General features: G+C 37.7%; 1 protein-coding gene across 1 annotated transcript in view; it reads left to right on the top strand.

Moving 5' to 3' along the window:
• ACAD11 (acyl-CoA dehydrogenase family member 11) overlaps positions 1 to 12,313 on the top strand; it is a 114,879-nt gene that overhangs the window by 63,198 nt on the left and 39,368 nt on the right. The window contains exons 10-13 of the mRNA XM_068988579.1: positions 4,322 to 4,399; positions 5,087 to 5,225; positions 7,127 to 7,234; positions 12,113 to 12,211. Coding sequence (XP_068844680.1) covers positions 4,322 to 4,399; positions 5,087 to 5,225; positions 7,127 to 7,234; positions 12,113 to 12,211 — 424 coding nt within the window. The remainder of the gene's footprint in view (positions 1 to 4,321; positions 4,400 to 5,086; positions 5,226 to 7,126; positions 7,235 to 12,112; positions 12,212 to 12,313) is intronic.

The following is a 12,313-nucleotide window of genomic DNA, read 5'->3' on the forward strand; positions in this document are numbered from 1 at the left end:
TTATGCTCTTCTAATGACCTTTTAAATTTCTTTGGATATCATAAAGTAAGAACATGAGAACCCATTATCCATTAAAATGTTAAAAGATGATTCTTCCTGGAGGGGAGGGAGAGGGAATTGGTGGTAATCAAAAGTTATAAACTTCCAGTTAGTTATAAGATAGGTAACTAGGAATGCAATACACAGCATGATAAATACAACTTACAGTTATGTGTGAAAGAAAGAATTTTTTCTATTTCTTTAATTTTATATCTATATGGGATGTGTTTATTCACTAAACATTGTGATAATCATTTCATGATGTGTGTTAGTCAAGTTATTATGCTGTATACTTTAAATATATACAGTGCTATTCAGTTCAGTTCAGTTCAGTCACTCAGTCGTGTCCGACTCTTTGCGACCCCATATATCTCAATAAAACTGGAAGAAAAAAGGAAATGAAATAAAAGCAATTCTTCTTATTTAAAATGAATAAGGAGTCTTAAAATAGCATGTAGAACAGAAACTAGCAACATGACATACTTGAGAACACACTTTTAATATAATGGTAACATTAGTCATATTTTTTACTGGATCTAATAATATATTAGGGAAGAATTCTTGCTTCTTTTTTTCTAACAGGCTTAAGTTTAAAGTGAAAAATGTATTATATTGCAAAATTACTTATAGGCTCAGATTTCAGACTATGAACTAACATACTCCAAAGCAGTGTGTCTGTCAGTGAATGAGAAAGTTAAATATTAAAGGTGATATCTGGGGAGAATTGATCAGGCACCAAGCATATTTTCTTTTTTCCTTTTCCATTAATAAACTATTTTTTCATACTTTAAGAATTAAAGAAAGATTCTTTGTGATAAATTATTTTATTTAAATTCTGACTTCTACCATACCACATATTGTTGTGTTGTTCAGTTGCTAAATCTTGTCTGACTCTTTGCAACATATAGATTTTGCAAAATTCCAAATCATACTTCCCTCATAGCTCAGTTGGTAAAGAATCCGTCTGCAGTGAAGGAGACCCCAGTTCAATTTCTGGGTTGGGAAGATCCCCTGGAGAAGGGATAGGCTACCCACTCCAGTATTCTTGGGCTTCCCTTGTGGCTCAGCTGGTAAAGAATCTGCCCACAATGTGGGAGACCTGAGTTCGATCCCTGGGTTGGGAAGATCTCCTGAAGAAGGGAAAAGCTCCAGTATTATGGCCTGGAGAATTCCATGGATTATATAGGCCATGGGGTCACGAAGAGTCAGACACGACTGAGCAAATTCCACTTTCACTTTTCACTATTAAATAATACAAACTTTTAAATAATTATATAAATGGCATAAAGAAAACTGAGTGCCAAAGAATTGATGCTTTTGAACTATGGTGTTGGAGAAAACAAGTGAGAGTCCCTTGGACTGCAAGGAGATCCAACCAGTCCATCCTAAAGGAAATCAGTCCTGAATATTCATTGGAAGGACTGATGCTGAAGCTGAAGCTCCAGTACTTTGGCCACCAGATGCGAAGAGTTGACTCATCAGAAAAGACCCTAATGGAGGGCTTCCCTGGTGGCTCAACTGTTAAAGAATCTGCCTGCAATGCAGGAGACCTATGTTCGATCCCTGGGTTGGGAAGATCCCCTGCAGAAGTGAATGGCTACCCACTCCAGGATTCTGGCCTGGAGAATTCCATGGACCTCAGTCCGTGGTGTCACAAAGAGTGGACATGACGAGCAACTTTCACTTTCATTTGATGCTGGAAAAGACTGAAGGCAGGAGAAGAAGGGGACAACAGAGGATGAGATGGTTGGATGGTATCATGGACTTTATGGACCTGAGACTGAGCAAACTCTAGGAGTTGGTGATGGACAGGGAAGCCTGATGTCCAGTCCATGAGGTCACAAAGAGTCAGACGTGACTGAGTGAATGAACTGAACTGAACTGACAAATGGCATAGTGTAATTTCTCACAACTATAGAGTCAAACAGAGGTAGTCACAGATGGGAATTTGTACACATGTTACATAACACATTTCTTATCAAACACAATTGCATTACTATTTCCATGGCAACGTGAGGGATGGAAATGTTAATAATTAACAACCATAAACAGGAAGTCTTCCAACTTAACTTACTTCCTGACAGAAATGATAAGTACTGTTCATTGTGGTGACTATGAAAGAGCCATCCTTTGTCTTCTTGAAGTTTTAGACTAGCCATGCTTCAATAAAAGAAACATTTTAGCATATTCACTTATATGACTGTAATTTGGTGAAACAATTTTAGAAAACAATTTTGTAATACAGAGTTTTGATCAATGTTCATAGCCTTATTTCAGTAATTCTATTAGCCTATATGTAGAAAATAAGTACAGAGTTGTTTTAAGAGCAAAATATTGCAAAACGTCCTTATAGTCCAATATTTTAGTTCACAGATTAGAGATTACTGTTATTGTTTTTATGTAGCTAGTTGTTAAATTTCAACTTACCTTTGTATTTATCACTTTATTTATTTACTATTCCTTCTTACAACCCAGATGTTCCTTCTTGAATCAAAATCCTTTAATAAGAATCTGCTACTAAACGCTTATTTTTCTTTGTTTTTTCCTTTTTTTTCCTCCACATCTGAAAAGGGAAGCAATGATTCTGTCTGTATCCATCATATCTTAACCACTCATATTTTCCTCCCATTGAATTCCTGTGCTTCATTGAAAAAAGGAGTAATTTCTTCAGATCCTTCTTTCAATTTATTATTATTTGAATGTAACTAGTCCATCATTCAACCTTGCATAGAGGGGTGTATCTCATTATTTGGATTGTGTCAGAATTGCCTAGAGAGCTAGTTAAGATTATAAAAATAGGAATATACAAGTAGACTCATCGAGGAAGGATACAGTCTGAACCCTTGTGTTTTATCAAGTGATTCTGATGCCCACCACAGTTTGAGAATCACTGCAATTGTGTTTTTAAATTTAATTACTGTGATTTTTCTTTGCCTCAAGTTGTATTCAGTCTTTTTCAGGTTTGTCTGCCCAAGTTTGATAGTCCTTTGTCAGCCTCTTAATTCCTTCTTTTATTCTTGGAATCTATTGGACACAAATACTTTTTATTCTGTATTTAATCATTATTCTATCTGTGGCCTTTGGGGGTATGATTCTATTTTGTTGAACTTTTGTTTTTGCTAATTCTTGCTAATGGTGGCTTGTTACCTTGAGTGTTTAGTTTTTTTCATTATGGAATCACATTCTTTGGAATGGAATTTTATCTGCAGGGATTAGTCAAGACTCTTTTAAAAAAAGAACTTTTCCTCCAGAGTGAATTTGCTTTTGCTTCTGCAGTACTCTTAGGCACTGCCACCAGGAACAGTGTAAACTTAATTTTTGACTTAAATCTTTAGGGCTACATAGGTCTGTGAATTCAGATCTCAAACTTGATTAAAGACAGGCTTCAGGTTAGGAATGTTTCTTTTTTCTGTTCCATCCTGTGAATGGTCTTATTCAGCTCTTTGTTTTTATTTTCTACTTTTTTCCACTTAGGTTTTGCAGATCAGGCATCCTGGCTTTGATGCAGGGAAGTGGTGGTCTCTGATCCTCCTCTTGCCCTGTTTCTGACATTTGGTTTTGCCTGCCTATGTGGCCCATTGGAAACTAGGATCTAGGCTAATATAAACCAGCCTACACCCTCCAGACAAACTTGGTTCCAGTGCTCACTCACACCTAAAGTCAGACATTTTTATTCCTGGCCTCTGAGGAGTTTCCTTATTTTCCTTTCAGCACAGCTATGTAGTATTACATGTATTTTTAAAATTATTTTAAATATTTTACCCAGCATTTTTAGTTGTATTACCCTGAGAGAGGATTCTATGACCATCCAGTATGCCATCTTACTGAAAATGGAACACTCGAATCTTGGTGTAGGATTTTGAAAGTTAATTCTCTAATACCAAGGCAGCATAATTTTGTGAAGAATAAAATATTGTATTATTTATTATATATTACATATGATTATATATTACACATAGAATTATATGTCTTAGCCTGGGCCTTAGTTTCCAATGGGCCACATAGGCAAGAGTCAGGAAGCAAAAACAAATGTCACAAATAGGGCAAGAGGAGGGATCAGAGATCACTGCTTCCCTCTACCAAAGCTAGATGCCTGATATGCAAAAAAAAAAAAAACTGTAAAATTTTTTATAATTCTGTGTCTGATTTTAGAAACAAATTTTACTGATTCAATAGCAACTGAAAGAGCTTTTCACTTAAATATGTTTATTTACTTTGGATATTAGCAGCTTATGGCATTACTTTTATTAACTCTAACTAATGAACTTTTTTATACTTTTAGGAGGTAATTGAATTCTATGTTCAAAATGAAAATTCAGTGGACAAATGGAAAAAACCTTTAGTAATTGATAAACTCAAGGTAAGAAAAATAAGAGGACCTTAAAACTGGACAATTTATATGCAGGGTTTTTTTTTTGAGAATTTTAGTTTGTTGTCGCTTCTCTTGTTATGTAGAGGATAATTATATCAATGACAACTTTTGTTATATATGTAGAGGATAGTTATTCAAGTATACTTTTTAAAAAAGAAATTTAAAAATAGAATCTGTAACATACAAATTAGTTTACATAGTGTGTTGTGTGTGATATGTAATGAAGACAGCTTCTTATAGCTATTCAAATTAAAAATACAATCAACACTTTCACTTGAGACTGAAGTTGAGGCAGAGTATTTGTCCCACATAGGCTTAATCCAAATTTCATGTTTTCAAATGGTAACACATGTTAGAAATTGAAGTGCACAAAATAGTGTATTTGGCATAATTATACTCAAATGGAAGAGATTTTATAATAGCTATGATTCAATAAGAAGCACTCAAGTAACTAAATTTAGTTTTTCAGCCAAATATAAGGAAGCTTTGTGGAAAAGTCATTTATTTAACCATTGAGAAAATGTTGATTTATAATGAATTAATGACTGCACGTTGTAGGATATGATGAAATAACTTCATAAGTTTGAAAGGCATAAATACCAATATCTTTTAAAAGTAAACTATTTTAGGTTGTGATAAATTATGGTCACTCTGGCATATTCATCATCTTGACAGGAAATGGCCAAAGCAGAAGGCCTCTGGAACTTGTTTTTGCCAGCTGTAAGCGGTCTCACCCAGGTGGACTATGCCTTGATTGCTGAAGAAACAGGAAAATGCTTTTTTGCTCCAGATATCTTTAACTGCCAAGCACCAGGTTACAACATTATTTTAAAGCATAACTTTTGTCAGATATTTTAAGCAGTCTTTAAAATTTCTCTGTTTTTTAACAAGGAAATTTTTATACACAAAGTCATTGATTTATAAATTTGTAATTTTACTTTTTAGTTACTTTCATTTAAATGTTAAAAAATGGATCTAATGTTCTCATTGTATTATTCTTTTATTAAACATCATTACATTGAGTATTAGTGAATAGAAGTTACCATCAAAGGGATTGGCATTATAAAGTTTCCCTTTTTCTGACTCGGTATTAAATATATCTATGGTTAGTTAGAATGAATAGAGTTTTTAAATCTTTTGGTTAGCCTCACTGTCTCTCCATTTACTTGCTCATTCTTTATCAGTTGCCTACTATATGCTAAGTACCATTTTAGGAACTCAGGATAGATCATGAAATAAAATACACAAAGTTTTCTGCCCTCATGGAGCTGACATTCTGATAAAAAACAAAAATAAACACCAGATAAATAAGTAATTTTACAGTAAGTTTGAAGATGAAAAGTTCTTTGGAAGAAAAAACCCAGTGAGGTAGGGAAGTGCTGGAATGCTGAGAGATGGGGAATATGTATTACAATTTATTATTAAGGTGAAAGGCACAGGACAGGCCTTATTGAAAACCTGACGTTCGGTAAAGACTTAAAGAGGGTGAGAGAGTCAGCCATGCTTAGATCTGAGGGGAGAGTTTTCATAGCATAGAGAACATAACATACAAAGGCCTTAAAGCTTGAATGTGATTGGTGTATTTTAGGAATAACCAAGGAGGTTATTGTGGCAGGGAAAGAAAAGTAGAAGATATCAAAGGGAAAGGGTCTTATATGTTGGGACTTAACAGGCAGATGACAGCTTATACTTTAATGAAATGGACATTTGAGCAGAGGAGTGACAAGATGCCTCTTAGTTTTTAAAGGATCCCTTTGGCTGCCATGTTGAGAATTAACAAAAGGAGAAGGATATAAGCAGGGGGTCTTGTTGTGATGGTCCTGAGCAATGGATGTTAGGGATATGTTCAGGGAAGTAGCAGTGAAAAGAGTGAGAAGCGAAAGAGTCTAACTGTATTTTGAAGGCAGAGCTAAGAGGATTTCCTGGTTGGTTTTGGGGTATTAATGGAAGAATCAAAGATGCCTTCAAGGACTTTCAGTTCAGTTCAGTTCAGTTGCTCAGTTGTGTCCGACTCTTTGTGACCCCATGAATTACAGCAGGCCAGGCCTCCCTATCCATCACCAACTCCCAGAGTTCACTCAAACTCATGTCCATCAAGTTGGTGATGCCATCCAGCCATCTCATCCTCTGTCGTCCCCTTCTCCTCCTGCCCCCAATCCCTCCCAGCATCAGAGTCTTTTCCAATGAGTCAACTCTTCGCATGAGGTGGCCAAAGTACTGGAGTTTCAGCTTCAGCATCATTCCTTCCAAAGAAATCCCAGGACTGATCTGCTTTAGAATGGACTGGTTGGATCTCCTTGCAGTCCAAGGGACTCTCAAGAGTCTTCTCCAACACCACAGTTCAAAAGCATCAATTCTTCATAGCTCACACAGTCCCAACTCTCACATCCATACATGACCACAGGAAAAACCATAGCCTTGACTAGATGGACGTGAGTCTGAGTGGACTCCGGGAGTTGGTGATGGACAGGGAGGCCTGGCGTGCTGCTATTCGTGGGGTCGCCAAGAGTCGGACACAACTGAGCGACTGAACTGAACTGATTATGTTTAGTCTATGGCCATGCCACCCTGAACACACCTGATCTCATCTATTATGTTTCAAAACATTTTTGTTAGTAAATATTAAAAAGATTCGTCTCTTATCGATATAAAGTTTAGATTTCATATTAGTACATTTTTAAATGCAAAATAAATGCTTTTCTTTATTACATGTAGACACAGGGAACATGGAGGTGCTCCACCTATATGGAAGTGAGAAACAGAAGCAGCAGTGGCTAGAGCCTCTTCTTCAAGGGAGTATTGCCTCCTGCTTCTGTATGACAGGTAAGAGCAAATCAGTCACATTCTCCCATTGTGCACTCTTGAGGTTATATCGAGGAACTAAAGAAATGTGGAATGTGGCTTTGTGTTTAGGCAAATTTTCCTGTGACCAGAAATATGAATGTGTTTGTTGTGAGCCCAGTTTTAATATTTTGGCATTTTTAAATGTGCAGAATAAAATCATCCTCGACTTTGGGAGGATACCAGATGTTTTCTGGTAGCCTGCTTTAGCAGCAGAGTACCAGATCACCTGACCTGCCTCTTGAGAAATCTGTATGCAGGTCAGGAAGCAACAGTTAGAACTGGACGTGGAACAACAGACTGGTTCCAAATAGGAAAAGGAGTACGTCAAGGCTGTATATTGTCACCCTGCTTATTTAACTTCTATGCAGAGTACATCATGAGAAATGCTGGGCTGGAAGAAACACAAGCTGGAATCAAGATTGCCGGGAGAAATATCAATATATATCATATATATATATATATATATATATATATATATATATATATATATCAATAAACTCAGATATGCAGATGACACCATCCTTAAGGCAGAAAGTGAAGAGGAACTCAAAAGCCTCTTGATGAAAGTGAAAGTGGACAGTGAAAAAGTTGGCTTAAAGCTCAACATTCAGAAAGCGAAGATCATGGCATCTGGTCCCATCACTTCATGGCAAATAGATGGGGAAACAGTGGAAACAGTGTCAGACTATTTTTGGGGGCACCAAAATCACTGCAGATGGTGACTGCAGCCATGAAATTAAAACACGCTTACTCCTTGGAAGGAAAGTTATGACCAAACTAGATAGCATATTCAAAAGCAGAGACATTACTTTGCCAACTAAGGTCCGTGTAGTCAAGGCTATGGTTTTTCCAGTGGTCACGTATGGATGTGAGAGTTGGACTGTGAAGAAGGCTGAGCACCACAGAATTGATGCTTTTGAACTGTGGTGTTGGAGAAGACTCTTGAGAGTCCCTTGGACTGCAAGGAGATCCAACCAGTCCATTCTGAAGGAGATCAGCCCTGGGATTTCTTTGGAAGGAATGATGCTAAAGCTGAAACTCCAGTACTTTGGCCACCTCATGCAAAGAGTTGATTCATTGAAAAAGACTCTGATGCTGGGAGGGATTGGGAGCAGGAGGAGAAGGGGACGACAGAGGATGAGATGGCTGGATGGCATCACTGACTCGATGGATGTGAGTCTGAGTGAACTCTGGGAGTTAGTGATGGACAGCGAGGCCTGGCGTGCTGCGATTCATGGGGTCGCAAACAGTCGGACACGAATGTGCAACTGAACTGAACTGAACTGAAACCTAGTTTCGTAATCTTTTGACTTGCATTTCAAATTGCCTTCTAAGGACATTTAAGATCTTTTTTACATTAGAATATGAAACATTCATCTTTGTGATAATTTTATACTGACACTTAAAAAGTACTCCACTCTGCCATAAATTGAAAAAAATAGAACTTTTACTCGTGTTGGTCATATAGCTCAAATTATAAATTATAATCATGTGGGCTGATGAAAGTAGGAGCATGTTAATAAAAGTGGGTCTTGGTATATTTGTACATAGGAAACAGTTATTAAGAACTCTTACTCAAAGAACAAAGTCACTGTTTTGTAATTGAGTTAGAATTAAACGAAGTTTCATCTGGCCATAAATTTATCAGAATTTATTATCCTTCTGTAACACTGAATGCATTTATAATAGTAAAACTGGGACCTCCCTGGTGGTACAGTGGATACGAATCCACCTGCCAGTGCAGGGGACATGGTGTGATCCCTGATCCAGGAAGATTCCACGTGCTGCAGAGTAACTAGACTCGTGCATCCCGACTACTGCAGCCCATGCACCTAGAGCCTGTGCTCTACAGCAGGAGAAGCCACCACAATGAGAAGCTTGTGCACTGCAACTGGAGAGCAGCCCACGTTCTGCACAACCAGAGAAAGCCAGTGCACAAAAACAAAGACCCAGCACAACCATAAATATAAATTAAAAAAAAAAAAAACTTAAGTAGACAGCTCCTTTTCTAAAGAAAGAGTGTCTCTAGTTTTAGAAGGGGAACACATAAACTATTTGAAGGATACTGCTCAGAAGAACAGCATATTAACAAACGCAGATTACTATGATTTAGAACTAGCCTGTTAAGTTCTAAAATGCAATGCTGTAAAGCAGTCTTGTAAAGCTGTCCTATGGAAGGCTTTCTGAAGACAGTAAATCTAGAGCTGGGTTTATAGAATGCAACATAGATCGATGACAGCATTACTGATGGAATCTGCAAGGCACAGTTAGAAGCTGTTTAAGATACTACAGAAATAGTGTCAGAGATGTAGAAAACAAGCTATGGTTACCAAGGGAGCAAGCGGCAGAGAGGGGTAAATTGAGAGACTGGGACTGACATACACACACACACACACACACACACACACACACACACACACGTATATAATAGATAACTTGTATATAGCCTACTGTATAGCACAGGGAGCTAATGACCTGTATGGGAAAAGAATCTAAAAAAGAGTGGATATTATGATTCACTTTTCTGTACAGCAGAAACTAACACAACATTGTAAATCAAATATACTCCCAAAAAATTAATTTAAAAGAAAATTGGTTAATATACTAAACCTACGGTGATCAAGACCATCCCCAAGAAAAAGAAATGCAAAAAGGCAAAATTATTGTCTGAGGAGTCCTTACAAATAGCTGTGGAAAGAAGAGAAGCAAAAGGCAAAGGAGAATAGGAAAGATAGACCCATTTGAATGCAGAGTGCCGAAGAATAGCAAAGAAAGATAAGAAAGCCTTCCTCAGTGATCAATGCAAAGAAATAGAGGAAGACAATAGAACGGGAAAGACTAGAGATCTCTTCAAGAAAATTAGAGATACCAAGGGAACATTTCATGCAAAGATGGGCTCGATAAAGGACAGAAATGGTCTGGACCTAACAGAAGCAAAAGATATTAAGAAGAGGTGGCAAGAATACACAGAAAAACTATACAAAAAAGATCTTCACGACTGAGATAATCACAATGGTGTGATCACTCATCTAGAGCCAGACATTCTGGAATGCAAAGTCAAGTGGGTCTTAGGAAGCATCACTACGAACAAAGCTAGTGGAGGTGATGGAATTCCAGTTGAGCTATTTCAAATCCTAAAAGATGATGCTGTGAAAATGCTGCACTCAATATGGCAGCAAATTTGGAAAACTCAGCAGTGGCCACAGGACTAGAAATGGTCAGTTTTCATTCCAATCCCAAAGAAAGGCAATGCCAAAGAAAGCTCAAACTACCACACAGTTGCATTCATCTCACACGCTAGCAAAGTAATGCTCAAAATTCTCCAAGCCAGGCTTCAAGAGTACATGACCCATGAAATTCCCTATGTTCAAGCTGGATTTAGAAAAGGCAGAGGAACCAGAGATCAAATTGCCAACATTTGTTAGATCATCAAAAAAGAGAGAGTTCACCAGAAAAACATCTACTTCTGCTTTATTGACTATGCCAAAGCCTTTGACTGTGTGGATCACAACAAACTATGAAAAATTCTTCAAGAGATGGGAATACCCAACCACCTGACCTGCCTCCTGAGAAATCTGTATGCAGGTCAGGAAGCAACAGTTAGAACTGGACATGGAACAACAGACTGGTCCAAACTGGGAAAGGAGTACATCAAGGCTGTATATTGTCACCCTGCTTATTAATCTTATATGCAGAGTACATTAAAAAAAAATATGACAGGCTGGATGAAGCATAAGCTGGAATCAAGACTGCCAGGAGAAATATCAGTAACCTCAGATATGCAGATGACACTACCCTTATGGCAGAAAGGGAAGAAGAACTGAAGAGTCTCTCTATGAAAGTGAAAAATTTGGCTTAAAACTCAACTTTCAGAAAACTAAGATCATAGCATCCGGTCCCATCATTTCATGGCAAATAGACGGGGGAATAATGGAAATAGTGACAGACTTTATTTTCTTGGTCTTCAAAATCACTGCAGATAGTGACTGCAGCCATGAAATTAAAAGATGCCTGCTTATTAGAAGAAAAATTATGACCAACCTAGACAGCATATTCAAAAGCAGAGACATTACTTTGCCAACAAAGGTCCATCTAGTCAAGGCTATGGTTTTTCCAGTGGTCATGTATGGATGTGAGAGTTGGACTATAAAGAAAGCTGAATGCCAAAGAATTGATGCTTTTGAACTGTGGTGTTGAAGAAGACTCTTTGAGAGTCCCTTGGACTGCAAGGAGATTCAACCAGTCCATTCTAAAGGAAATCAGTCCTGAATATTCATTGGAAGGACTGATACTTTGGCCATCTGATACAAACTGTGATGCTGGGAAAGATTGAAGGCACAAGGAGAAGGGGATGACAGAGGATGAGATGGTTGGATGGGATCACTGACTCAATGGACATGCGTTTGTGTAAGCTCCGGGAGTTGGTGATGGACAGGGAAGCTTGGCACGCTGCAGTCCATGTGGTTGCAAAGAGTTGGACACAACTGAGTGACTGAACTGAACTGAACTGATGGTGGGGAAATCTGGCTTGCAAATACAGGTTTCCACCGTGGGAAGTAAACAATGATATTTTCAATGTATGTTTGATGATTAGGGAGAGGATTAAGTGAGTTGTAACCCAAGTCATATGTCACTGAGTAAGCCAAAACCACACAATTTTGATAGCTGATCTGAGTTGTTCTAAATATTTCATTCATTCTCTCAGTGCACATTTATTGAATACCTACTATGTGTAATGGTAGGAAGATGAAAAAGACAAAGATGCCTCTGTCATCAAAGAGTTCACATTTCTTTAAGTGTCTTTTATAAACCAGTGGTATCTGCCTGCCTGTAAATTCAGCCTTTGCTTATTTGTAGAGCCCGATGTAGCTTCAAGTGATGCCACAAATATTGAATGTAGCATCCAGCGAGATGGAGACAGCTATATAATTAATGGCAGGAAATGGTGGAGCAGTGGTGAGTATTTATAATGATCCTTCATGCCAGATGCTGTGCTAGAATAATAAGATACATAGTTATTCCTTTCATGACCACAGTTCTTTAAATTCTACCTTTGAA

Source organism: Capricornis sumatraensis, chromosome 1 (genome assembly GCF_032405125.1).
Source record: "Capricornis sumatraensis isolate serow.1 chromosome 1, serow.2, whole genome shotgun sequence".
NCBI classification, from domain to species: domain Eukaryota; kingdom Metazoa; phylum Chordata; class Mammalia; order Artiodactyla; family Bovidae; genus Capricornis; species Capricornis sumatraensis.